This window comes from Sebastes umbrosus, chromosome 8, assembly GCF_015220745.1.
Source record: "Sebastes umbrosus isolate fSebUmb1 chromosome 8, fSebUmb1.pri, whole genome shotgun sequence".
NCBI lineage: Eukaryota > Metazoa > Chordata > Actinopteri > Perciformes > Sebastidae > Sebastes > Sebastes umbrosus.
Window position 1 is genome coordinate 34,318,225 of NC_051276.1, and position 27,871 is coordinate 34,346,095.

The 27,871-nt window shown below is 39.5% G+C and overlaps 1 protein-coding gene and 1 long non-coding RNA gene across 5 annotated transcripts in view; both read left to right on the forward strand.

Annotated features, from left to right (window-relative positions):
• Positions 1-63: 63 nt before the first annotated feature.
• On the forward strand, positions 64-16,765 carry LOC119493004. 3 transcript variants are annotated; one of them, XR_005207884.1, is made up of 5 exons: positions 64-200; positions 4,615-4,664; positions 7,067-7,150; positions 16,016-16,194; positions 16,313-16,765. It is a non-coding gene; the product is annotated as an uncharacterized LOC119493004 (long non-coding RNA). The 3 variants fall into 3 exon arrangements; XR_005207883.1 differs by having other exon boundaries at positions 16,016-16,167; XR_005207882.1 differs by having other exon boundaries at positions 16,016-16,765.
• Positions 16,766-27,286: 10,521 nt separating this feature from the next.
• sh2d3cb (SH2 domain containing 3Cb) overlaps positions 27,287-27,871 on the forward strand; it is a 39,488-nt gene continuing 38,903 nt past the window's right edge. For both annotated transcript variants that reach the window (XM_037777864.1, XM_037777865.1), the window contains exon 1: positions 27,287-27,400. In XM_037777864.1, the coding sequence (XP_037633792.1) occupies positions 27,382-27,400 (19 nt within the window). In that variant the 5' untranslated portion in view covers positions 27,287-27,381. The remainder of the gene's footprint in view (positions 27,401-27,871) is intronic.

The window sequence follows — 27,871 nt, forward strand, 5'->3', positions numbered from 1 at the left end:
CGGCGGCGGAAGCGGCAACAACAACACCACGGTGGCGGTAGGCAGCAGCACACGGTGTCTCCGGTCTCTCTCCGGTCTCCGGTCAGCCTGCTGTCTGTCAGCAGCAGCAGCAGCACGGGGAGCGGAGGTTGCGGCTGCGCATGCGCTCAACCAACTGCTGCTACTGCGAAACAAAGATCGTCTAATGAGGCGATGATCAGGTAGAGATGATTAGAGACGAGCCAACCTGAGGTCATGTCCTCAGTAATACCTTTCAGACAACAGTGTTTCATTTTATTAAAATAATATATATAAATTAATTAGTAAAATTATATATACATACACATATATATTGAATTAATATAATTCCTTAATTCAATAAAATTCTCTCTCTCTCTCTCTCTCTCTCTCTCTCTCTCTCTCTCTCTCTCTCTCTCTATATATATATATATATATATACATTTTATGAGATTAATAAATTATATTAATTCATTTCAGAATATATTGTTTTTATTACTAGAATGCTTAAAAATATTACATATATTAATATTAATATAATTCATTAATTCAATAAAATTATATATACATTTAATTAAATAAATAAATGATATGTTTTTCTTAATAAAATGCTTAAAACTATTACCTATTTATTCAAAAATGAAGCTACATTATAATTAATCAATTAATTTAAATAATCAAACAGACATTTGATAATGGAATGATTTTAGAATGTATTGTTTTTATTACTATATTTAGCCAACCTAAATATATAAATAAATTAATACAATTATATTTGCATATATAAACATATATATATTGAATTGATATAATTCATTTAATTAATAAATTATATTAATTAATTTCAGAATATGTTGTTTTTCTTACTAGATTGCTTAAAAATATTACGTATTTATTCAAAAATTAGGCTACATTATAATTGATCAATTAATTTAAATAATCAAACAGACTTTTGATAATGGAGTGATTTTAGACACAAGCCAACCTGAGGTCATGTCCTCAGTAATATCTTTCAGACAACAGTATTTTATTTTATTAAAATATATATATTAATTTATAAAATTATATATACTCATATATTGAATAAATATAATTAATTAAGTTAATAAAATGATATGTATATATATACATATATGTACATTTTATGTATAAATATTTCATTCATCTCAGAATATGTTGTTTTTCTTACTAGATTGCTTAAAAATATTACGTCTGTATTAAGCTACATTATTATTAATCAATTAATTTAAATAGTAAAACAGACCTTTGTTAATGGAGTGATTGACAAACTCAAATTACTTGTTTTATTGTAAAATCCAAAACCCAAATAAAATGTTGGTAAACTTAACAAAGTTTATCGTAATAAAATATTCATGTTTGAGAAGCTGGAGCCAGTGACTTTTGGCATTATTACATTTAAAACATGACTTCAGTCAATTAATTATCAATATAGTTGCTGATTAATTTTCCCATTGATCAACTAATTGATTGACTACATATATCAGCTCTATAAATAATTTACTTATTCCAAATATAGAAGCAAATATAGACTTTTAGTAAACAAACTTTAATGTAATTCCGTCTAGCAACGTATTGAGCAGTGAAATGTTCATGCACAACAACTGTTGATGGAAAAGCACAAGGAGTTGGGAGTTTCCTGCAGATGTGGCAGTGCATCGAGGTATTTTGATGAACTCTTAAAATAGACACATAAATTATAACTTTAATGCAACTGTATGAAGAACACCAGTACGGCAGTCTGAGCTCAAGATTAATGGACGATCATCCATATCTATTTTTACTCCATCTACAAGCTTTCCATTCAGCTGATTAAATGCCTGCAGCAGCACTGATATATCTGCAGCCTCTAATTTGAACACTGCCGTGCCATTTTACCCCGAGTGTCTGCACACTGTTTACTTTTAAATGATTGTGCAGCCAAAACCAGCACGCTGCAAAAAAATAACCACTCAGATCTCAGCGGCTCGTCTAACTGGTTTCATTTAGCGACCACAAACTGGAGACACAAGTTATTGCACAAGAAAGTCACTGCACATAATTACTGAGTGAATCATTGTGTTAAATTAAAATATGCAACATTATTCACAGAAAACATGACATGATGACTTTATCTCCACGAACTGAATCAACTTTGAAAACCGCATCATCCGTCTTTGGCGTCACACTGTAGTTACTATGCTGCGTTATTTTCCTACTTGGTGAAAGATGTTTTCATCACACACACAGCAGATTAAAGGATGAGAGTTATGTGACCGGTCTACTAGAGATCATGTTCATATACTTCCAGCGTGTGACTAGGTTTAGGCTACAAAAACACTCTGGTTAAGGTTGGAGAAAGTTTCAATTTTAAAGTTAAATATTGAAAAAGTAAGTTCACTTTTTCAACATTTAACAAAAAGCAATAAAAAAATAATCTTTCCCAACATTAATCAAAAGCTCTGAGTGGTCTAAACAGAACCATAAATCTTTAAAATATTGTAGGAAAACAAATTAAATATGCTGTCAGTTAACGATTATACGTTCAAAATCTGGGCATTTCTTTAAAAATGTATTTGCAGTTGCAAATCAGTATATAAAAGTAATTTTCAGGAGACGGATAGACTGGCTGAGAGGATAATTTCCAATTTACTTGTGTGTTTTGTGCATAATTCACTACGTCTATGTGAACAAAACTAGCATGTGTGCTCGGACTCCCACCCTGACTGACCTCACCCACCCGGTCCAGTATTATAAATAGCCACGCATACCATAAAATGTGTAGGTTTTAGAGTCAGCGTGTACAGTACTGTCAGTATCCTGATACTCAAGAGTGTTTTCTGAGTAACATGCATTAACCATGTGTACTTAATCATATTTTTTATCTGTTCAAAATGTACCTTAAAGGAAGATGGGTTTCTATCAGGTTAACTTTGACAGCCCTAATTTGCACTTAATTAAAAAACAAGCTGCTGTGACCAGAGTGTGTGTACGAAGCATCGAGTTGTTAACTCATACTCATTTAGTCTGGCTCTCTATGCCTCGTAACGTTACTTCTCCACTCTTCTTTAGTCATTACTACAAAACCTTAGTGATTGATTTGAATGGGAATGTCAGTTCTACTCCTATTCTATTTCTATGGTCTCTCTCTAGAGCCAGAGTTTGGTTTGTCCGTTCTGGGCTACTGTAGAAACATGGAGGACTCCGTGAAGATGACCCGCTCCCTATGTAGATATAAACGTCTCATTCTAAGCTCATGAAAACACTTTGATTCTTATTGTACACAAAAGAAAACATACATGTTAATATTATATTCCATTTCTGCCAATAGATCCCCCTAAATGTTACACACTGGTCCTTTAAAACCAATCCAAAGCCTTTAAGTAATCCAAGAGCACAGTGCAGGCTGTCAGTAATACTTTAGAAGTAACTCCAGCGTCCTGCAGTACTCTGTGAGGATCTCCTCGGTTCTCCTGCTCTGCTGTAACGTGAAGCTCATTTAAATACAAGAAAAGAACAGCGAGATCTGTGTGAAGATTCACAGCCGACGTGTGAAGATTGTTCAAGTTTCATCTTCACAGGAATGTAACTATCACGTCTCTTTGTTCTGCTCAATGAAAAACATCCGAAAATAATGTAATGAAGTGAACAGTCTCACGGTTTATTGTCTTAAATCCTCTCTTAGTAACCACAGTGCACTAAAATGTCAAGTCTACAAAACGGACTCAAGCTCCTCTTACAAGCTTTATCAGAGCTTTCCTCCACATCTCAAGGTCTTCCTCGATACCGCTGTCCGTGTCCCGTGTGAAACTAAACGTTAACGTTGACTTATTTTGTCACGTGAGTTGTTCGTATCGTCAGCCTCGTGATGGTACATGACCACAGCCTCCGTCCTTTCCACGCTTCCCATTCATTGTCTCTGTAAGCAGCCGTGCAATGCATTCTAGTAGTATTGTGGCGTGATTCGAGAGACGGGGCGTCACATTGGCCGCTCCTCATTTGCATAAAGTTGAGGTCTGGGCGACTCAATGCCTCCGAAACTCCCTAAACCAACTGACAGATTCAGCGACTACATGGATTATTTCTCGCATTAAACGTTTTCAGAAACACATTTCGGTGAACTATTTTGTGATATAAGATATAAAAGAAAGTTTCCAAACGAGCTGCCATGTTGGTTCCGGTTTCAAAGCTGGGAGCAGCAGCCTACGAGGGAAAGCATTCGTCCAATCAGGTGTCTAGTGGCAGCCCATCAAGCGTCCAATGCTGGGAAGTGTGGCGATCCCTCATGATAAACGCCCCTGTGGACAAGTACCATTGGTCACGTGACTCGTCTGTAGTCAGTGAAGTCAACCACGACTGTTTCCTAACCCTAACTAAGTGGTTTATTTTGAAAAGACTGTATGCATGTAACGAGCAGAAATCAACACGTGTTGCTGGACATTCGTAAGGAAAGTTAGATATCATACGGACCGTTGTATGAGAATACGTTGCTTAGTTTCGTTCCACCACTTGTTATATGTAGAGTTGAAAGTTACACATATATAACTTGCCTTGAGTTGTGTTTTTGGTTCCAAGAATCATCAGCAGAGTGATGCCTCTTAGTTTCTTTCCTCCTCTCAGGTGCAGAACCAGAGTATATATGTCCCCCAGCAGAGAGCGAGGAGATCCAGGTAACACTAAGTCAGTCTGCTGGTGAGTCACAGCCATCATGCAGATTAATGCACTAAGACGAGCACCATATTCAACATCACATATTTAACCAAATGAGCATCAAAGCGGTTCATTCAAATTAATTCATGTCAGGAATTATAGTAATTGCATCAATTTACACGCTTAGTTGGCTTTTTCTTTTTAATTAGTGAATAATCACGCACAGTTTTAAACTGGAAGTTGCACTCTGAGTCTGATGAAGACGACATGTGACAGCTGATCATTTAGTCTCCTGTGGTGTTTGAGCGTCTTCATCATCACCTCTCACGTGACACAAACACACACTTTCTGTTTTTCCCACATTCAAACTCAACTATCTCACACAAGGCTGACGCTCTCCATCTGGTATGTGCTTAACGCCACAGATGCCAGGTCCCCTACCCCCCCACATCTATCTATAACACCGAGCATCAGCAGCCGTCTCAGCCCTTCAAGCAGCAGAGGAGGACGCTGCTTATCTTATCTGTCATGTTGCACCACTCTGTGGCTCTGCATGCTCAAGTAACCCTGTTTAGATGGAGAGACACACTGGCTGTTGTTCTGCTGCATCAGCAAAGTGCTGGGTTACAGGGGTGAGAGCGTGTGTGTGTGTGTGTGTGTGTGTGTGTGTGTGTGTGTGTGTGTGTGTGAGAGCTCTGTCTGCGTCACTTAGCAGCAGGTGGACTGGAGAGTGAGAGAGCCTCCCTCTCTGCAGCAGCCCTCCAGTCTGTTTTCATACAAACACACACACACACACACTAATTCTGATGGTTTTCACACTCGCCATCTCTGGTCTGGTTTCACACTTATTACATTCCTCTGGAGATACGGAAGTTCTTTAACAACACAACTGATATTTAGACATTATTCAGTGTGACTTTGGCTTCTTCATTAGGCTGTTTTCAGGTCGAGAACAGCAGTGCACGTCAAAAAAGAAGAAGAGATTGATGTGTTGGTACAGCGGGGATGTCAGTGCAAAAGCTTTAGCAAAAAAAAAAGGTGTCAAAAAAGTTGCATAAATTCTGCCAGCAAATTTAGGTCACATGGACATTCCTCATCATTACATAAAATAAAAATGTTAGCTCCAGATTTGAGAAATTCTTAATTTCGGATGGATGCCGACACGAAGAGTCTCCATCAAAACAACAACTCAAGGTCATCCAGGGCTCCAGAGTACGATCACTTTTTGTGAGTGTGCGAGATAAAATTTCCCGTGGTCACATTCATGTGAGTGCATGATGATCGTTATCATCGGTGCCCCCACCGGCACTCGATGCCTATACGCACAGTAGGCTACGTGGTGCGGATGTTGCAGCGGGATGCACATTAATATAGTGACGCACAGCGCGTGATGCACATGCATGTAGCATGTGATGCACATAAACATAGTGGCGCACAGCTCGCGGTGCACATGTATGTAGCGGTGCACATGTACCTGTACAGGTACGTAGTGGTAACAGCTGCATACACACACACCATGTGCTGTGAACTGTTACCTACATGTGCATCAAAAACTGTGCACCGCTATGTACATGTGCATCACGCATTGTGCATCACGCATTGTGCACTGCTACGTACATGTGCACAACGCGTGGTGCACATGCACGTAGTGGTGCACATGTACGTAGCAGTGCACATGTATGTAATGGTGCACAACGCGTGGTGCACATGTACGTAGTGGTGCACATGTAGGTAGCGGTGCACATCTATGTAGCTGTGCACAACGCGTGGTGCATATGTACGTAGCGGTGCACAGCGCGTGGTGCACATGTACGTAGTGGTGCACATGTAGGTAGCGGTGCACATCTATGTAGCAGTGCACAACACGTGGTGCACATGTACGTAGCGGTGCACATGTACGTAGCAGTGCACAATGCATGATGCACATGTACATAGCGGTGCACAGTTTTTGATGCACATGTAGGTAACAGTTCACAGCACATGGTGTTTGTGTATGTAGCTGCACATGCACGTAGTGGTGCACATGTACGTAGCAGTGCACATGTATGTAACGGTGCACATGTACGTAGCGGTGCACATGTATGTAATGGTGCACAACGCGTGGTGCACATGTACGTAGTGGTGCACATGTAGGTAGCGGTGCACATCTATGTAGCAGTGCACAACGCGTGGTGCATATGTACGTAGCGGTGCACAGCGCGTGGTGCACATCTATGTAGCGGTGCACAACACGTGGTGCACATGTACGTAGCGGTGCACATGTACGTAGCAGTGCACAATGCGTGATGCACATGTACATAGCGGTGCACAGTTTTTGATGCACATGTCGGTAACAGTTCACAGCTCATGGTGTTTGTGTATGTAGCTGTTACCGTGTTCCAAAAATGAATCTATCTATCTCTCTGATTAATTGAATAAGCAGAGGAGGCTGGTGGAGAGGAGGAGACAACGAGAGGTTCCGACTCAGACGCCACTGAGGATGAGGAGTGCAGCCGAAGAAGAAAAAGTAGGCTACCACTTTCAAAACTAGGGAATGCGAACTAAGACAACTATTGGTCAGCATGCGAGGTAATTGATTACAGTAATACCACACTGTACCAAAAAAAAGGGTGCAACCAGAGGAGTCGCCCCCTGCTGGCCGTTAGAAAGAATGCAAGTTTAAGGCACTTCAGCATTGGCTTCACTTTACAGACCTGGAGGGAGCTGCCTGGGATAAATAAAGTCCCATCTTGTATTTTATAATTTTATATTTTTTATAATCTCAAAAATATCAATATGTATTGATTTCAATAATTCATGAGACACTTAAAATGATACAAAACAAGGTAACAATCACAGTCACATTAAGAAACTCAGTAGAAATACTCATTTCACTGATGATAACTCTGTAGAGATAAACCGGTGGATGAGGACTCCAAATGGAAAAGATCTTGATAGCATCAGTTATGATGGATGACTCACACACACACACACACACACGCAGGTAAACATCAATCAATCACTCTGCTGGGATACAGACAGCGATGATGTCTGCAGAAATGCTGAGCTGATCTCTCGTTTGACGTGTGAGAGGATCAGAAACATGACGAGTCAGAAGCTGTGGATTGCTCAGCACTTCATGTAGCTGAGGTAGTGAAAAACACTGATGAAGAAGAAGAAGAAGAAGAAGAAGAAGAAGAAGAAGAAGAAGAAGAAGAAGATTGTTCACATGTTCAGGTCCTGAGAGCTTTAATTGAATTTAATCAATTTCAAGCTCGAGTCCTGTTATCAAATTACATAGTTTGCCCCTTTAATCTGATTTTGCGGTGGTTTTTAATCATGAGCAGCACTAAAGTTTGGTTTAACTCCTGTCCTACTGTTGACTGCAGATTACAGACCTTCCTCTCAATTGGTCCATATATATATATATATCTTCATATATATATATAAAATCTGTCCACTGGTATGATATTTTAAGAATAAAGCGGTGCCTTAAAGTTTACTCTTGTTTGTGTGTATTCACGTTGTGAATCAGATTTAAATCTCCTAATCTGCGCCGACAGTGTTGTCAGTGAAGGTCTCTTTTGTTTACAGCAAATTAATTCAGTCCTGATTTATTTTTATTGATGTTAATGCTGCGAGTAGCCGTCAGGCGTGTGCACTTCATTACCATCTGTGAGAGAGATATGAGAACTGAGAGCCCAAATCTGTTCTTACATGCACATACAAGATGTTTGTGTTTGTCTTGTTTAAGGCGCTATAATGAGAAAAGGTTGATAAGAGAAAATGAGTAAGATAGAGATTCACTGATGAACAGTATCGGCTCAGATATACAGCGGCTTACAGGAGGGATAATGATTTATTTATATATTTTAATTTTAAAGGATTAGATTAATACATTTGTAGGCTAAAAAAACACTAGTGGTCCATTTGATTGATCCAACTTAAGCCCTGTAGGGTGCTGGAAGGAGAGGTTCGACTAGACAGACACCCAAAATACATCTGTAATAGCTCCATGTGCACACAATGGAGCCTTTGGCCATGACATGTACCCTGTGCATTATCACATTCTACCATTGTGCACAGTATAACATCAATAAAAACAACCAAATTGTATAATTTTGACTCCAAATGGAGTCGTTTTATTATAATAATGAAATATGATCAAGTAAAACTCAGATAATTAAATTAAATTCAATTCAAACAACTTTATTAATCCCTCTAGGGGTAATTGGTTTGGAGCAGCTTGTACATAAAAACATAAAAACATAGATAAAACACAGTGACACACAACAACAACAACAACAACAACAACAACAACAACAACAACAACAACAATATATGTAAGCTAAAAATATAAAACAGGACTTAAACGATTACTGATATAAATTAGACTAACTAATAAATAAACAGACTGAATAAGAACAAATATAATAACAAATAAGATCAATAACAATGTGAATAAGATAACAAAAAATAATCCAAAGTCAAGTATGTACATTTAATATAAAAATATTATAAAATAAAAAATACAATTTCTAATGCGTTGATTTTGTAACTGAAATATAGAAATCAAACAAACATTGTTTGGACAAAATCCACTTTGAGTGTTGTAGTCGCGTTAAGGTCTCGTCTTTTAGAAACAACTCAGAAAAAGACCGCCACAGCACTTTATGAAGTTTTTAAAGGCGGTGTTTTAACACACAGCTCAGACCAACGTCGGGTAAAAGAGGTTAAAGAGAAGAGAGAAACCACCGAACTTTGTTGCTTGGATTGCAACAACTACATACACAAAGGGGTTAAAACTAACTGTGACAGCTTATTTTGCTGGTAAGAACCAGGAGCAGATAGTCTGAAGCCTCACTATAACAGTAGACGGGACGCTGTGCTTTGATTCTGGTGTTTATATTGTTGCACTACAGGATCAACACGTACAGTACATGCTGCTGTTTGATTATCAGCTGATAGAGATGCACACCTGCTGCTGCGATGTGTCACATAAACTGCTATAAGCTCAGTGTCGACCCGGCACAGAAACGCTACTGATTCACGCCTCAGCACTCCCTCAGTAATAACTACATTGTTTTATACAACGCTGGGCTGATCAAGTGAAGCCAGCTTTTATTGAATGACTTCATTGAATTATATGAATGGATCATTATACCACGTCAGAGCACGTGTCGGCTGCTAGAGAACTGAGTTTTATAAATGGAAAAACAAACAAAAGACCCAAGTTAATGGATTTATAATCGTGATAATTCAAATGCAAATCAGCATTTAGTCTTCGTTTGATGAGCACAAAGAATCACGTTTTATATTCAGTCGCAGAACTGCTGCTGACACTTTGGTCCTGCTGGAAACTTCATTGTTTACTCGTTTGAATCGCTCGCAATTAATCATTCCCCACCTTTGACTCCACCACGGATGATTACTGCAGATGCCTAATGACTAATATGGGAGTGCAGGTATGATTCTGTCTGTTATTATGAGTCCCTGTTAACGTGGTGACTCTCATGTTCAGGTCACAGAAACACCTCAGACGTGTTCACACCTCCTGCAGCATCTGATCATCTGATCATCTGATCATCTGAGATACTGTGGGAGTATGGGGTGAGGGGGTCACTTCTCAGGGCCATCCAATCTCTGTACGCCCGAAGCGAGAGCTGTGTTCGGGTTCTGGGCATTAAGTCGGACTCGTTTCCGGTGGGGGTTGGCCTCCGCCAGGGCTGCACTTTGTCACCAATCCTGTTTGTGATATTCACGGACAGGATATCGAGGCGTAGTCGGGGAGAGGGGGGAGGAGGCATCATCGGTCTGCGACCTCCAGCACTCACTGAATCGGTTCGCAGCCGAGTGTGAAGCGGCTGGGATGAGGATCAGCACTTCTAAATCTGAGGCCTTCATGGTTCTCAGCAGTTAAACCGATGGATTGCCTACTCCGGGTAGGGAATGAGTCCTTACTCGAAGTGAAGGAGTTCAAGTACCTCGGGGTCTTGTTCGCGAGTGAGGGGACTATGGAGCGTGAGATTGGCCGGAGAATCGGAGCAGCGGGGGGGCGGTATTGCATTCGCTTTTACCGCTCCGTTGTGATGAAAAGAGAGCTGAGCCGGAAGGCAAAGCTCTCGATCTATCGGTCAATCTTCGTTCCTACTCTCACCTATGGTCATGAGGGCTGGGTCATGACCCAAAGAACTAGATCGCGGGTACAAGCGGCCGAAATGGGTTTTCTCGGGAGGGTGGCTGGCGTCTCCCTTAGAGATAGGGTGAGAAGCTCAGTCATCCGTGAGGGACTCGGAGTAGAGCCGCTGCTCCTTTTGCGTTGAAAGGAGCCAGTTGAGGTGGTTCGGGTAGTGAGGATGCCCCCCCCTGGGCGCCCCCCTAGGGAGGTGTTCCAGGCACGACCAGCTGGGAGGAGGCCACGGGGAAGACCCAGGACTAGGTGGAGAGATTATATCTCCACACTGGCCTGGTAACGCCTCGGGATCCCCAAGTCAGAGCTGGTTAATGTGGCCCGGGAAAGGGAAGTTTGGGGTCCCCTGCGACCCCGGATAAGCGGTTGAAGATGAGTGAGTGATCTCTGATAAGTACATGAAAAGTAAACTGAAAGTATACTCTCTTATTTTAAGTTTAAAAGTATACTAATAGCACTATCACTAATACCAATATCCTGCTCACATATAAAGAAACACACGATGTTAGCAGCAGCAGCGTCCTCGTCACCTCCCCTCCTCTGCCTTTCTCTTTCACACTTTCACTTCCACGGCTGCTCCGGTGTTTACACCCTCTCGGTTCCTCCTTGTTGTCAGAGTCACCTTCACCCTCGCCGTTAATCACTCCTTTCACTGGAGGGAGGCTTCTTCCTCTGTTCCTCCACACGCCGCAGATCTGTTCATCGCCTCCATCTGCCCTTCACCTCCACTGCTGAATTACAATCAAGGGATCAGGGCAGGAAAAAAAAAAGGAAAAGAAATAACAGCCGAGCACAGCAGCGAGATAAATCAGCAAGGGGGTGGTCGCTGTGTGTGTGTGTGTGTGTGTGTGAAAATAGATGGACACATGCTGGTCTTCAGGCCTCTGACTGTGCTCCTAATACTTGATGTCTGTGATTATAAGCAGCACTGATTAGCTTTGGTGGACTGTATATATATATATATATATATATATATATACTGTATGTACAGAATAAAGGTGTGTGTGTGTGTGTGATGCTGCAGACACGTACAGTATATGTTGTATATTCTCTCTCTCTCTTTCGGTGCTGAATAAAGCTGCACAAATTAAAAATTCGCCTGTCCCAACATTATCATTAAGGAATTAATACGAAGGTTAATATATAAATAAATGCTTATACAAATAAATAAATAAAAAAATAATCTAAAATAAATAAAAAATAAATGCAAAAGTAAATAAATAAATAAAAAATAAAATAAAAAAATAGATGAATAGAAATAAATGTAGAAATTAAACAGAAGAGTGCATAAATAAAGGAATGAATACAAAGGTAAGTAAATAAATAAATACTTAAACACATAAATAAATACATAGATTTAAATTTTGTTTTTAAATAAATAAAAAATAAATGCAAAAGTAAATAAATAAATAACAAATAAATGCAAAAATAAATACATTAATAAAAAAAATAGTTGCAAAAATAAATAAATGTGGAACAGTTAACATAGGGGTAAATAAATAAAGGAATTTATACAAAGGTAAATATATAAATAAATGCCTTAACACATAAATAAATACATACATTTAAAAATAAATCTAAAATAAATAACAATACATGCAAAAGTAAATAAAGAAAATAAAAAATAAATGCAAAAATCAAGACATAAATAAAAAGTTAAAAACAAAAATAAATAAATGTGGAAATTAAACAGAAAATTAAATTAATAAATGAATAAATGCAAAGGTTAATATATAAATAAATGCTTAAAAACATAAATAAATACATTTAAAAATAAATATAAAATAAATAAAAAATAAATGCAAAAGGAAAGCAAATTAAAACAGACATATCAATTTATGTCATATTATTTCTATTAATTAATGACTACATTTATTTATAATATTATTTTGCTATTTATTTGTCTATTGAGTCATTTATTTATTCATTTATTTTTTATTTTAGCAGGTTCCTTCTTCCATAACTTACAGCTTGGATGTGCTTTCCAACAAACACAACTGTCATTGTTAGCTGGTGGGAAACCAGTGAGGGATCAAGTCCCATCGTCCACAGACGAATCTGGACTCGTCAGTGTTCGATCCTTCTCCTCTTCTACCTTCACTCAGTTATTCTGTGTGTAAAACATCCCAAACGTCACCTCACTGTATTTCTGTCAGTGTGAGCTGCCGACATGTGAAGCAGCTTTCATCATCCCAACTCAGGTCGACTCTGCGATCTACAAAGAACCCCGAGCTGATGATAACACCTTTATATTTGGAGGGAAACAGTGTCAGAACACATTTACAGTGTGATGCGGAGCAGACTGGCTGTGTGGGAGTTGTGCCTGTTGAAGAATAACACACTTGGTGGAGCCACATGTTGTTTTCACACTTTAATTATCCAGTGACGGTGGAGCAGGAACGCTGCTGTACAGCAACACACACAGCTACACTGGGAGACGGCCAGTATACGACCACAGCTCTCATTAGTTCAGGAGGGACGAAGTTTCTTGTTTTTTCTTTGGGGAACAACCCACCACCATCTCTCCAACCACAGACAACCTGGATCACTTATTTTGTATTTCTCTTTGGTATATACGTATATTGTTGTAAACGTGAAAGCAAAACTTAAAAGCAACACATTCTAACACGTACAACTGAATGAAATGTTACGTTTTTAACTCAAACAAAAAGGTTTACGCAACAAAACCACTTGGTTAAGTTTAGGGAAAAAGAGAGGTTTAATCAAATGTTACTCAAACAGGAAGAAATAGTGCATTTGTTGGGGACTATTTTCAGTTGTGGATTAATACTTACTTTTGTTTCTGCATTGATTTATGCCCCTCCTGTCTTGTTTTGTTCTCTTATATTAATCCAGTTTAACTTTGTGTTTTTTTTAAAGTGGTACATCCTGTGTATCGTAGCAGTGAAACACAGCCCAGATCTGTCAGCCCTGCAGCACACGTACCATGAAGCATTAATGAACAGCACAGATCTCATTGTGAATATAACGACACAGAAATGGCAGCACAAAGCCACTGGCCTCCTTTTTGTTATTCGCGTGCACTAAAATATTGATGAGGCTGTCGCCGTCTCAGATATTTGTCTCTGACTGATGAACGCTGTGGTATTTTTATTTTCCTGCCAAACAAGCGGGACTGTTTACTGTTAACAGAAGCCGTGTTTTAAAAGCCACAGGGGGGAGAGGACGGGTGACCATTCTGCCATGTGAACAGTTTGCCTCTATTTTCATCTCACTACCATCCGTGCCCAGTGTGTGTGCTGCGTCTTTCCTCGAGAGCTCTTTTATTTGTTTTTACCTTCTGGAGCCTGGAAGAAACATGTTCTGCTGCTAATTTCCTCCCTTCTCTCCCTCTGCGCTTCATTTGCTCTCTGCAGCTGTGATTTATCGCCGCTCTGTGGCTTTCAGGTAATTCCCAGGTGATGCTACCTGTCTTAACGACCGCCCAAAATAGAAGACTTATCACCCAGAAGTAGGCTACAGAGGATATGTGAGGCTTCCCTGAGTCGGCGTGTTTGTCTGCACTTTATTTCCACCGCTGACTGCAGATTCACACACACCGCTGAAAAGGTTTCTCTACTAGTTTTAACACTAACGAGGGTTCATCAATCAGAGCTGGAGATTTCTCTGCAGAACATCATCTTGTTTAGTGTGATATGAGAGAGCAGATAGTGCAGATAACTGATCAATCGTTGACTGGGAGGTGCACGTACACCATCCTGGAAGGTTTCTGTCTTAAGAAAGAAAAGGAGATGTCTATAAATATCTTAATATTTCTGTATAATATCTTGAAAACACTAAATTTTCTTTGTTTCCAAACTGCAGCCACGGATTTACAATATACTCAGATGTAAATGAACTTGTTCACTTTCTTGCAGTTAGACAAGAAGATCAATACCAGGAGTGTGTTCCAATCCACGTACTTCCAGAAGTACACTTCAGTGTAGTGCACTCTGTGCACTCTGTACTCACTTAAGTAGTGCGTAAATTTCAGCGGGGTAGGGTTGTCTCAAATCGAATACTCTGCGGGGCACTGACCGGAAATGACGATCGCAACATTTGACCGCGGCTCGCTACCCGCCAAAATATCTTCTGAAAAAAAATGAAAGCAGAGTGGCAATAACGTTTCCAACGTCGTCGCCTACGATGTGTCCTCCTGTTGGCTGAAAATGCACCGGTATGTTTACGTATTGTTTTATTCTGTTATCTGCGTATGTTTGAATAGTGGTCGTGGCTCCGCCCCTTCCGCTACGTAGCCAAGATGGCGACAGTTGAGTGTGGAAAGTGTCCAGCGTTCCACACTCAACGGTCTGACCGTTTTGAGTACAACATCCGGGTACTTTGAGTGCACTGCATTTTGCCGTACTTCCCAGTGTGAACGCACTTATGCACTCAAAGTAGTAAGTGTAAGTACAGAAGTACGCGGATTGGAACACACTGCAGTTTAATGTCTAAGTACAGAGCTGGAGTCGGGGCGATTAGCCTAGCTTAGCATAAAGACTGGAAGCAGTGGACAATAGTAAATCCCAAAAATATACAGCGACAAACAGCTCTAAAGCTCACAGATTAATTAACCGTTGATGACCGGTGTTTTGTTTTGTAAGCTACATAAGTGACACTCAGGAAGAACGCGCCTACTGTGCATGTTCCATGTGAGCGAGATCCGGAGACTTTTCCAGTCGGAAGTCGAGCCATTTAGGCTTCATGTGCCACTTTCATAGGAATGAGCGAGGCCCCGCCTGCAACGCTGGATCCACTTCTCTTTGTTCATCCATGATACAGTCATGCAAGCAGCTCTGTGATGCTGTACTGACAATAGCATGCCAACGTGCCCACAATGACAATGTTAACATGCTGATGTTTAGCACCTCTAATGTTGAAGGAATGAAGGAATGTCTTTAGTTTTGCAGGTATTTTGATCATAAACCAAATTAAAATACTGACCTGATGATGGCGCCAGACAAAAAGGCACCATGATTGCACAATTTCTGCACCAAATTTCATCGTAAATTTCATCGTAAAACTACCAGATATTGGTGGAGTATATTTAGTTCTATGGCAATCCAGTGATTTTTAACCTCCTCATGCACGATGCCCTGGCTCCAGATTGATTGTTTGTTAGCTATTTATGTCCTGTTTTCTGCCCCCTAGTGGCCCAATAATAAAGCATCTTTCCCAGTTGATTTCCCTGCTCTTATACAGTGATACTCTTCCATCCATCAGCCGTGTGGCGTCTCAGCAGAACATGCAGCAGATGGATGTGAGCGGCAGCGACATGCATGATGGAGCGACGCCAGCAGAGAGACGGAGGCCAGGATGTTTTCTCTGATGCTTCAGCTCTTAATTATAAATGAGTAAAGTATTGACGAGGCTGTCGTGATGTATGAGATGACAACAACAACATGTATCGATCAACTGATCAGGTAGTTTTCATGCAGCTGATGAACCAAGAAGCTGCAGCGTCTCTCTCTGTGTGTGTGTGTGTGTGTGTGTGTTTAGGTGTGTGTGAGGCTGCGGATCCTTCTGACCTTGGACGCCCGTTAAGCTGCTGGAAACACGGAGCAGCTCATCAAATATTTACGGCTCCATCTAATTCAGGACTTCATGTGGTCTTTCTTCCTCTGGCCTCGGGCTGTCGGCCGCAGGCTGCCGGAGAAGAGAGGAAAACACATCAGCAACCGAGACCACGCTCACTACAAACACATGAAACAGCACCGTTCACTCTGCATCCCATAATGAGCTCCTACACTAATTATTCAGGGTTAATACTTTGAACTCAAGGCCAACTTCTGAACTATAAGGATTGAAAATGGAAATAAAAATGTCTGTTTCGGGCCTGGAATTAATGATAATTATTATAATGACTTAGATTATTTTTTTTGCAATTAATTTCTTTTTCTTTTAAATTATAAAATGTCCAGAAAAGCATGAATTAAAAATGTCTCAGAACCCCAGATGTGTGATTTCTTTTAATGTCTTGTTTTGCAGCCGAAAAAGATTCAGTTTATAAAGATAGAAAACAGAGAAAAGCAGCGTTTTCTCAGTAATATTTGTTCATTTAGCCAAACTAGCTGCACGATGTCCGTCCACCACGATGGTCCAAGACTGAAATATCTCAACAAATATTACACGGCTTGGCACAAATATTTAGTAAAGACATTCATGTTCCCCTCAGGATCAACGGTATACTTTGGTGATCATGGGACTTTTCAGTAACACTTAACGTAACTTGCAAAACAAAACATCGGTCACACATCACCTCGTGACACTGCACCTTCATGCACGCCTCGGTGAGACACGGCGGTGGACAGGCTGGTCTAACTTTGCCGTGAGACTGGGCTGAAAAGACACGTGGAATGTCCTTAAAACGCTTGATCATGACACGTGGAAATGTCGTGCTGGTTATACGCCTTCCCATGAGATCGGGTTTGGACAAATATCGCCGTAGACTGATTGTTCTGCTTTAATTATTATGTTTCTTTTACATCGTCACACTTCTACTGCTGTGAACTCTGGGTAATCTTCTAAGTGAAGTCTGCACCCGGCCAGCCAGGCTCACTTCTAGATGAATAGTGGATTTTGACAGCCCTTTTGTGAAGTCCAGACATTTGGTGTCAGCTCAACACGTTCTCACTCCCAACCTGTCAAATACCGCCGTTTGGTCAGCGCCCCTCGGCACATTTTAAATTTTAAATAATGTTTCTCGTGGCTGTAGGGTTGTGCATTAGCGTCATGATATTCTTATCTTTATCTCCTATTTAAGCTGTTTTATGCATTTCTTCATTGGTATGTGTTTCTCTGTTTACATGTGGATTGTTGTTTGTTTTTATTTATGGATGCTGCTTGAGTCCAAGACTAATTTCCCCAAGGGGACAATAAAGTGTATCGTTATTCGACGGTCGGATCAAGTGACGTAGTATTTATAGCATGAGAGTCCGTTCAGGGCGGGCGGGAGGAGTGGAGGATGGGTCAGACTTTCAACTATAGTGACCAGATCCTAACACACCAAACGTGGGACAAAGAGTATGTTTGTGTGGGCCAATGTGGGACACGTTACCAAGGCTGAGAGGTCGTCTACAGTTTAGATATAATGTCCATCTAACTTAAATAATAAACATTTCTATTCTGCCCCTTATCTCATAACATCTCTATGCTTTAATGCCTGAATGCATCCAGAGACCTCTTTTTGAGCCGCACGTTTCTTGTGAGACTCACATGAGCTGCAATGCTTCATGTCTGGCAAATCCGCCTAAATCTGCAGATCTTGTGACTTTGCGGTGACTCGCAATTTTCTCCGTTGGGCGTACCAGCGTAGCAAAGACGGTGAAATGTGAAATGTGCACCCACGTGTGTGGATAAAAATGCTGTGCAGTCCCTCGTAAAATGGGACACCTGGTCACCCTACTTTTTCAACCAGGAGACGGGTGTTCATGTCCCGTGTAAAACTAAAAGTAACGTTGACTTATTTTGACTCGTCGGTATCGTCAGTTCTGTGAGTCGCTAGTCAGTGAAGTTATCGTCAACCACGACCGTTTCCTAACCCTAACTAAGTGGTTGTGTGGCCTAAACCTAACTTCCTGTGAAGACAGAAGTTTATTTTGAAAGGACAGTATGCATGTAACGAGCGTATACCGACGCGCCAGTTGGGTAGACTGTGCGTCCAGGGAAGGTTAGCCTCACTTGGCTTGTTACCAATCAACAACCAACAGAATACAAGATTGACATCACGTTGGTCCAATGATGATGTCCAAATGTCATTCAGTCTCTACCGCTGCTTACGAGATGAACTGGCAGTAAAGTATCAGACAGCAGCATATTAGGAAATTAGTTATAACGTGTAAATTGTGAACTACCTTTACCCACATAACAAAACAAATCCTTTTTATTTAGGACTTTTTAACAACAGCTAGCTTGATGTAGCAGCCCTGAAGAACCCGCTGCAGCGGTTTGTCGCCCATACCGGGATCCATACCGGGAGTGCACTGCGTCGGGCCGCTGCACGCCACCGTAGTCCTGCTGTGGGTCAGTCCGGACAGCTGAGCGTGCCCGACGTGCTGCTCTGATCTCGGTGTGGGCAACGGACTGCTGTACGGGGAAACTACAGACAGGCTTCTAGTGACACATCACACACACAAGGTTTATACCCACCCTGAGGCTGCATGATTGTTTTTAAGAAATCATATAGGCCATTGGTTTACAGGTTAGTTTTTCATTTTACATAAGAAAGTAGATAAGTAACCTAGGCAACTAGTGTAGTAATAATAATAATAATAATAATGTATACTTCTCAAACTTAAGAGCAAAGTTCCTTCCAGATAAGATTTCCAAATAAGAGAAATAACTAAATGACATGACACTGTGGGTTAGTTTTCCTCCTGTCCTCCCCAGTTTTTGAGTCACCAGCCGCCACTCTCCGACGCCGAAGGGCGCTGACCAAGTGGCGTATTTGACGAGTTTGAAGTTAGAACGTGTCGGGCAGCTCCAGAAACACTGGATCCAACAGTTCCCACAATGCAACTTGATGGCATCTTCTGTTCGATCCTCCCTGCTTGGACTTGTTCTAACCCCACACAGACTGATGGAGATTTGTAGTCCTTCATAAACTCATTTGTGTTGCTTTCTCAGACTTGACGAAGCTCCTCACAGAAGACATTAAACAGCTGCTCCGCGGGCCCAGCAGAACTCCCTGTGACTAATAAACTGACTGTGACATATAAAATGAGTGTGTCAGCGATAAGAAGTAGAATAATGTGCTCTCTCTCCTCCAGGTTGGGGGTGATATTCTAGCTGCAGTGTTTTCTAACAGTGATCGCGGATACGGCAGACAAAGAGGGGATCAGGATGGAATCAGGCCATGAATCATTTTCCTTTTCACGCCGTAATCCTGCTTGACTGATCAGGATCTGATCCCGTGTTTCATTCACAGTCACTTTAACTGCACCGGGAGAGTGACAACGTGTGTTTAATTAATGTGCAGTGATTTAGCATTTATTCAGTCGAGTGTATAGTGAAAAAAAAAAGGCACATAAATTAGTGAGTTTACAGCTCAGTGAGCCAGATGGTGCCGTTAGTTAGAGGGACACGTTTTAATTTAATCAGCCAGATGTCCTCATATCCTTCATGTTTCTGTGCGGTAAAAGAGAACCTTGACAACGTCGTGTCAGACGTCGGGTTTCTTTAACTGGCAGATGGTTCGATGGTGGACAGGAAAGTCCTCCAGCAATCACAGAAGACTTTTCAGGGACGCGTCCCAAGTTTTGTTGGTGGTGATTTCCCTCCTGAACAGATTTTGAGTCCTCAGACAGTGGAGTCCTCTCTGATGGTTTATTTATCTCATGGTTTTATTCAGTAAAGCTGTGCCGCCTCTTGCACCAACAGGAAGCACTGCAGCGCCTCTGGAGTTTTTTTACACCGTGTTATTATACCAAAGAAAAAGATCTTTACCACAAGTCTTCTTCCTCTGCATTAGCTTTAAAGGGACTGTATGTACATTTTTACACGTGTTTTTTAATTGTTTTTTATTCCCAATGTGTGAACAGGATGTAACCTAATCTAAAAAAATGAGACCTCCCGCAACCTTCTGGGTTTCCTCTACCAGCCTGTAGACTGCTTTAAATGATTAAAATCCAACGAATTTGATGTCATGCGCGCTCGTGAGTGTCTTTACTCTCTTCAGCTCCGCTACAGGGCTAACGGTACGCAACCATAGCTAACGTTCGGTTAGAAATGGAGTCCGCTAACGTCCCGTGTGAGACAAACTAGAGACCTAGAGCATTCAGAGGATGGATGGATCAGACTAGAGACCTAGAGCATTCAGAGGATGGATGGATCAAACTAGAGACCTAGAGCATTCAGAGGATGGATGGATCAGACTAGAGACCTAGAGCATTCAGAGGATGGATGGATCAAACTAGAGACCTAGAGCATTCAGAGGATGGATGGATCAAACTAGAGACCTGGAGCATTCAGAGGATGGATGGATCAAACTAGAGACCTAGAGCATTCAGAGGATGGATGGATCAAACTAGAGACCTAGAGCATTCAGAGGATGGATGGATCAAACTACAGACCTAGAGCATTCAGAGGATGGATGGATCAGACTAGAGACCTAGAGCATTCAGAGGATGGATGGATCAAACTAGAGACCTAGAGCATTCAGAGGATGGATGGATCAGACTAGAGACCTAGAGCATTCAGAGGATGGATGGATCAAACTAGAGATCTAGAGCATTCAGAGGATGGATGGATCAGACTAGAGACCTAGAGCATTCAGAGGATGGATGGATCAAACTAGAGATCTAGAGCATTCAGAGGATGGATGGATCAAACTAGAGACCTAAAGCATTCAGAGGATGGATGGATCAAACTAGAGACCTAGAGCATTCAGAGGATGGATGGATCAAACTAGAGACCTAGAGCATTCAGAGGATGGATGGATCAGACTAGAGACCTAGAGCATTCAGAGGATGGATGGATCAAACTAGAGACCTAGAGCATTCAGAGGATGGATGGATCAAACTAGAGACCTAGAGCATTTAGAGGATGGATGGATCAAACTAGAGACCTAGAGCATTCAGAGGATGGATGGCTTTCCTAGCTAGATTGATCAATAAGGGGGTTTCTGAGCAGTTTACACGACACAAGTGCTCGCCATCCAATCGCCGAATAAAAATGCAAATTCTTGCAGAAATCTCCAAAATGTCAAAACGGTTTTGATCCCAAATCACAGCATGGCTTTTTCTATGGTGTTCCTCAAGGTCTTGGTGTCTTAATGTGGTATTTTGGAGGGATTATTGATCATTTTTATCAATTCTCCAGTGGTAAAAATATGGTTATATTTAGCACCAAATCTGTGTAACAAATGGTGTCAACCCAAAAATTGCTGCAACAATTTATGAGACATAATAGAGCTATCTCGAGCTATTCTATTTATCATGTTCTAAACCCTTATACACTTTGACAATTTATTTAAATATACTGAGCATCTCAAATTGATCTCCAGGTTCCCAGCTTTCAGATGATGTACACCACTTCTATGTGACATCTACTGTTGACCTGCTATCTCCCCCTAAAGACCCCCTGTACCCCCCTAAATAAAGACTAAAACGATCGGAGTACTTCTGCCTCCTCTCCCTGCAGGTATCACGAGGAAACAGACGTTTATTTGATCATCTTGACCTCCTGATTGAATGAGATGTTACAGATTTAAACTGACAACATTAACTGTTGGTGATAATAACCAGCGACTGCACGCTGACTGCAGGTCAGAGAGACCAGCAGGTGGACTGACCCGAGCCCGGAACCTGCTGGTCCAGGATCAGACACCGATCACATCCCCGCAGAGAGGATGGCTTTCTCCTTCAGAAAACTGACTCTGAAACTAACAGAGTGAATTATCTCAGCACACAGGCGGAGTTGTTTCTTGTTTTAAGGACAAATGAGATTTAATGAGTCAGCAGATTAAATGTTTTTTGCTGCAGACTAATCTCATTTAGCAAAACACAAGAGACCAAACTGATCCCGGTTCAGTACGTCTGCTTTCACATGGAAATGAAAAGACTGAATGGGACTGCAGAGAACATCCAGCCCTGACTGTCTCTCTCTGCTTTATCAGGACTTCTGCTGCCACCTTGTGTTTAAAACCTGAACAACAACAACCAGGACACAGTGAATCTCAGTCAGCAGTTATCTCTGATTAAAATCTGATATTAGAATGAAAACATACATTTGTGTTTGTGTTGTGGAGGAGGAGTTCTCAGAGAGATGGACGGAACAACAGCATTAATATACAGAAACTGATTTCCAGTGGTGAAAAGTAACTGAGAACACTTACTCAAGTACAGTTAGTACTGTACTTAAGTACAAATTCAAGGTTGTACTTTATCAAAGTAAATAAATGTACTTAATAAATAAATAAAAAATAAATGCAAAAATAAATAAATACAAATAAATCATAAATACATCCATTTAAAAATAAATATCAAATTATTTAAAAATAAGTGCAAAAATAAAATCAATAAAAAATATATGCAAAGATAAATAAATAAAAATAAGTGCAAAAACAAATAGATGAATAAATAAATGCAACAATAAATAAATAAAAAATAAATAAATACAAAAATAAATAAATAAATAAAAAATGTATGCAAAACTAAATAAATAAAAAATAAATCATAAATACATCCATTTTTATAAATAAATATCAAATTATTAAAAAATAAGTGCAAAACTCAAACAATAAATAAATAGAAAATATTGCAAAAATAAATAAATAAAAATAAGTGCAAAAAACATAAGTAAATAAAAAATAGATGGAAAAATAAATAAACAAAAATAAGTGCAAAAACAAATAAGCAAATAACAAATAGATGCAAAAATAAATCAATAAATCAATAACAAATAAATGCAAAAATAAATAAATAAATAAATAAGGTAAAAAATAAATAAATATAAAATAAATGCAAAAATAAATAAATACATTTAAAAATGAACAAAAATAAATACATGAATAAACTGAAGAGTAAATAAATAAGGGAATTAATACAAAGATAAATAAAAAAAGAAGCAAAGTAAAACATGAATATCAATTTATGTCACATTTTATCAATTAATTAACATTTATTTTCAATATTATTTTTTGCTACATTTAACGCCATTTATTTATTCATTCATTTATTTTTTATTTTGGCAGGTTATGGATGCAGTTAGTCTGCATCTCTCTGTCATGATGCTGTTCTTCTTAGAGTGACGACATGCTAAATAAATAAAGTTTACATGACACAGAGGTGCTCAGTTGTTTTTGGGATTCTGGTTAAACGAGGAAACGTTGGCAGGAAGTGTTGCAAGATGTTGAAGCTCGGAGCCTGAGGGGGATGGATGGCATCCTGCTGCTGTTACATGTTTTCTGTCTGTTAGAGGAGAGTCTGCTCACATCCAGCAGGGTTTACTCTTTAATCTGACACGCAGGAAACACGGAGCGAGACGCCACTTTTTATTAGTTTCTCTCTTCGTTTGAAATTCACAGTCTTTTGAAATCCATCACAGCTTTTCAGATGCAAGTTTAACCCTTATGCGTCACTTTAAAACAAGTTGCTCTGGACAAAAATGTATTATATTAAATTAAATTATTTTCAGAATTTAAACTTGTTTGTTTACATAATGCCGTTGTTAAACAACAATAGCATTATGTTAACATTTCATTTTATGGAAAATAAAACACAAAAGTTGAATTATTTTCTGTATACTAAACTAAACGTTAAATGTGAGTCAGTTGGGGATCCTGATGTCCCTGTAATGTGTGTTTTAAGTCATTTGAACAAGAAGTTGAGCTCCACCCGGTGATTTTTAGGACCGAAACAGGAAGTGAAATTGTCCTAAATGTGTAATTTCTGTTTATGAAATACTGCTGTGTCTTGTAATACTGTAGTGATTTTGTCATTGTCGTTTCCTTGTTCCTCCTTTTTATTTCTGTGAATACTGATTTCATTTTAGTTTCTGAATTATAATTTTCTTCCCCTTTTTGTCTCAAGAAAAACAGATCTTCATCTGTGCAGATAAATAACTAATCTAAAAAAACTAAAAAGTTATTGAATTGTATGATACAGGAAGTTAAAAACGTTCCTCTATGAAGTCTGGAAAAGAACAAAAAAACATATGTTGTTGGTCATATGTCTGTGAAATAATAATAACAATAATAATAATAATAATTATAATAATAAATAAATAAATCTAAAACACTTGATGTAAACCCTGATATAAACTGTGAAATATTTTAGGAATTTTACATCTTAAAGTACTAGAAATAATATTTTTGATTTACAAAGCAGACGAGGCCGACAATTTAAAAAACTGTGTGTAGTTTTTCATTTGATTAATTCTGTCATTACAATAATTAAATCCTTATTATCCTAATTAAAATATTTTAAATGTTGCCTTGAACCTGTTGGAGACTGTATAATTAATTAATTAATTAATTAATTAATTAATTATACAAATAATAATTGTACAACTTGTTCTGTACTTTGGAGAAGTGGTTTATTTTATACAAAATGTGCTAAAAGATCAATAAACAGACTGGGCTTTCAAAAACAATAGCAAAGTTTGACGTTCCCACAACAGCAATTAATGGTTAAACAATTTCATAGTAAAATATGCCATATTAAATAGCAATTATTACTTCACACAAATGGAAATTTACTTTGGGGAAGTATTCAAATGATTCCTATATGTAAAACCAGCAAAATCACGTTGTAAAATACTGCGTTTGAAGGAAAACTCCTGCATTTAGAACTAAATAAACGAGTTAAAAGAGGTCAAACTGTCGCTGTCAGACGGTTAAATTAAGGTATAAACTGTGTTGTTTTTGTGTTGTAGATGAGTCTGACCACATCATCACACTGATGTACCAATATGTGTCATGAAAACATCCTATTTCCTGTTCTCAGATCAGTTAAAAGATTACACGATGCTCTTTAAGCTGAGGAAAATCCCTTCAACTATTGTTCTGATAAATGACAACAAATCATTTAATTATTTAATCAAGATAAATTGAAAAACAGCTGACATTTTGAAGCTTTTAGACGCACATTGCACGTTAAAGTAGAACCTGAATCTGCAAAGTTAACTCAAAGTTACAAAGTTTAAACTTAAAATAAGAGAGTATACTTTCAGTTTACTTTTTATGAAGACGTGCCCAGGGCTGGACTGGGACAAAAAAAATCGTCCCTGGCATTTTGGCCCAGACCGGCCCCATCAACGTTTCAGTTATGAGTTATTGATCCAGGATCCAGGATCCTTGATCTGTCGATATCTTTCCAATTTTACCGAAGTACATCATCTAGGGAGGCTCCGTACATCAATAACTCGAGGGAACGAGTTACTAACTCGAGGGAACGAGTTAGTAACTCTAGGGAACGAGTTACTAACTCGAGGAAACAAGTTAGTAACTCGAGGGAACGATTTACTAACTCGAGGGAACGAGTTAGTAACTCTAGGGAACGAGTTACTAACTCGAGGAAACAAGTTAGTAACTCGAGGGAACGATTTACTAACTCGAGGGAACGAGTTAGTAACTCGAGGGAACGATTTACTAACTCGAGGGAACGAGTTACTAACTCGAGGGAACGAGTTAGTAACTCGAGGGAACGATTTACTAACTCGAGGGAACGATTTACTAACTCGAGGGAACGAGTTAGTAACTCGAGGGAACGAGTTAGTAACTCTAGGGAACGAGTTACTAACTCGAGGAAACAAGTTAGTAACTCGAGGGAACGATTTACTAACTCGAGGGAACGAGTTAGTAACTCGAGGGAACGATTTACTAACTCGAGGGAACGAGTTACTAACTCGAGGGAACGAGTTAATAACTCGAGGGAACGATTTACTAACTCGAGGGAACGATTTACTAACTCGAGGGAACGAGTTAGTAACTCGAGGGAACGAGTTAGTAACTCGAGGGAACGATTTACTAACTCGAGGGAACGAGTTAGTAACTCGAGGGAACGATTTACTAACTCGAGGGAACGAGTTAGTAACTCGAGGGAACGATTTACTAACTCGAGGGAACGAGTTAGTAACTCGAGGGAACGAGTTACTAACTCGAGGGAACGAGTTACTAACTCGAGGGAACGAGATACCTAACTCGAACAAACGATTTATTAACTCGAACAAACAATTTACTAACTCAAACAAATGATTTACTAACTCGAGGGAACGAGTTACTAACTCGAGGGAACGCGCTACTAACTCGAGGGAACGCGTTAGTAACTTGAGGGAACGATTTACCAACTCGAGGGAATGAGACACCTAACTCGAACATTTGAGTTACTAACTCGAGGGAACGAGATACTAACTCGAGGGAACGAGATACTAACTCGAGGGAACAAGTTATTAACTCAAAGGAACGCGTTACTAACTCGAGGGAACGAGTTAGTAACTCGAGGGAACGAGTTACTAGCTTGAGGGAACGAGTTAATACAAATGTTCTCCTAGGGGTCTAGGGGGGCTCCGTACATTCCCATACACTGCAACTGGAAATAAACCGGGACACATTTAGAATGTTTACGTTTAAAACAGTGGAATGGTCTAAATACTGTACATTTGTGACATCACAAAATTACGGAAATCCTGACAGTTTTTTTTCAAACTCACAGTTTCTGAATACGGGCTGTGTGTATTTCTCCGTGGATTGAGTGTTTCGATACTTTCACAGTATTAGTATAGCACTTAAACCTGCTTTATAATATAAAAGACATGAACGTCTCACTAACTTTTTACAATATGGGACCTTTAAAAATTCAGCTAGAGTGACTTTTCCTGGCCTTTCAGTGGAAATCTTGTAGACTGAGACACACTATTTCCAGTGTGAAGTCAGAAAGCGACTCGTCACCTGATTGCATTGACACAACATGAAACTGCTGCGAAATTTACCCCCCCACCCCCCAACGCTTCCGCTGCGTTCAGAAAGACAGGAAGCAGAGTCACAGCATGCGGCTCATTATCACACCACAGCAGCAACAAGTGGCACTAACTGTTTTTATTATACATATCAGCAAGGCAACGTCTGAACCATGAACAAACGAAAACTGAGTAAGTTTTATTTCTACTTTATAAGGCTGTTGTGCAATATTTGGGATATTTGGGAGGTTTATTTACCCAAATTATCAGAGGAGAAACCTGACATCCTTGTAACAAGTCTTATGTAGTCCCCATGGCACAAAAATGTCATGTTTCTACATTATATTATACATAATTACAGTATATAATGGTGCAAAATATGGAGGTAAATTAAGTTCTTATATGACAAAACAACAGATAGTGGACTTTAAAAAAAAGTTGAATAATTTCCTGTGAAATGTAGCAGAGAAGAACTGTAAAGTAGCAGAAAATGGAAATACTATAAATAATATAAAGCAAATGTAATACTAAAATACTACTAAAGTACTACTAAAGTACTACTTCAATACAATACTTGAGTAAATGTACTTTCCACTTCTGGAAAATGAATATTCCAGCAGAGACAGAGACGGTGTTATATGATGAGTCAGGGAAAACAGGCTG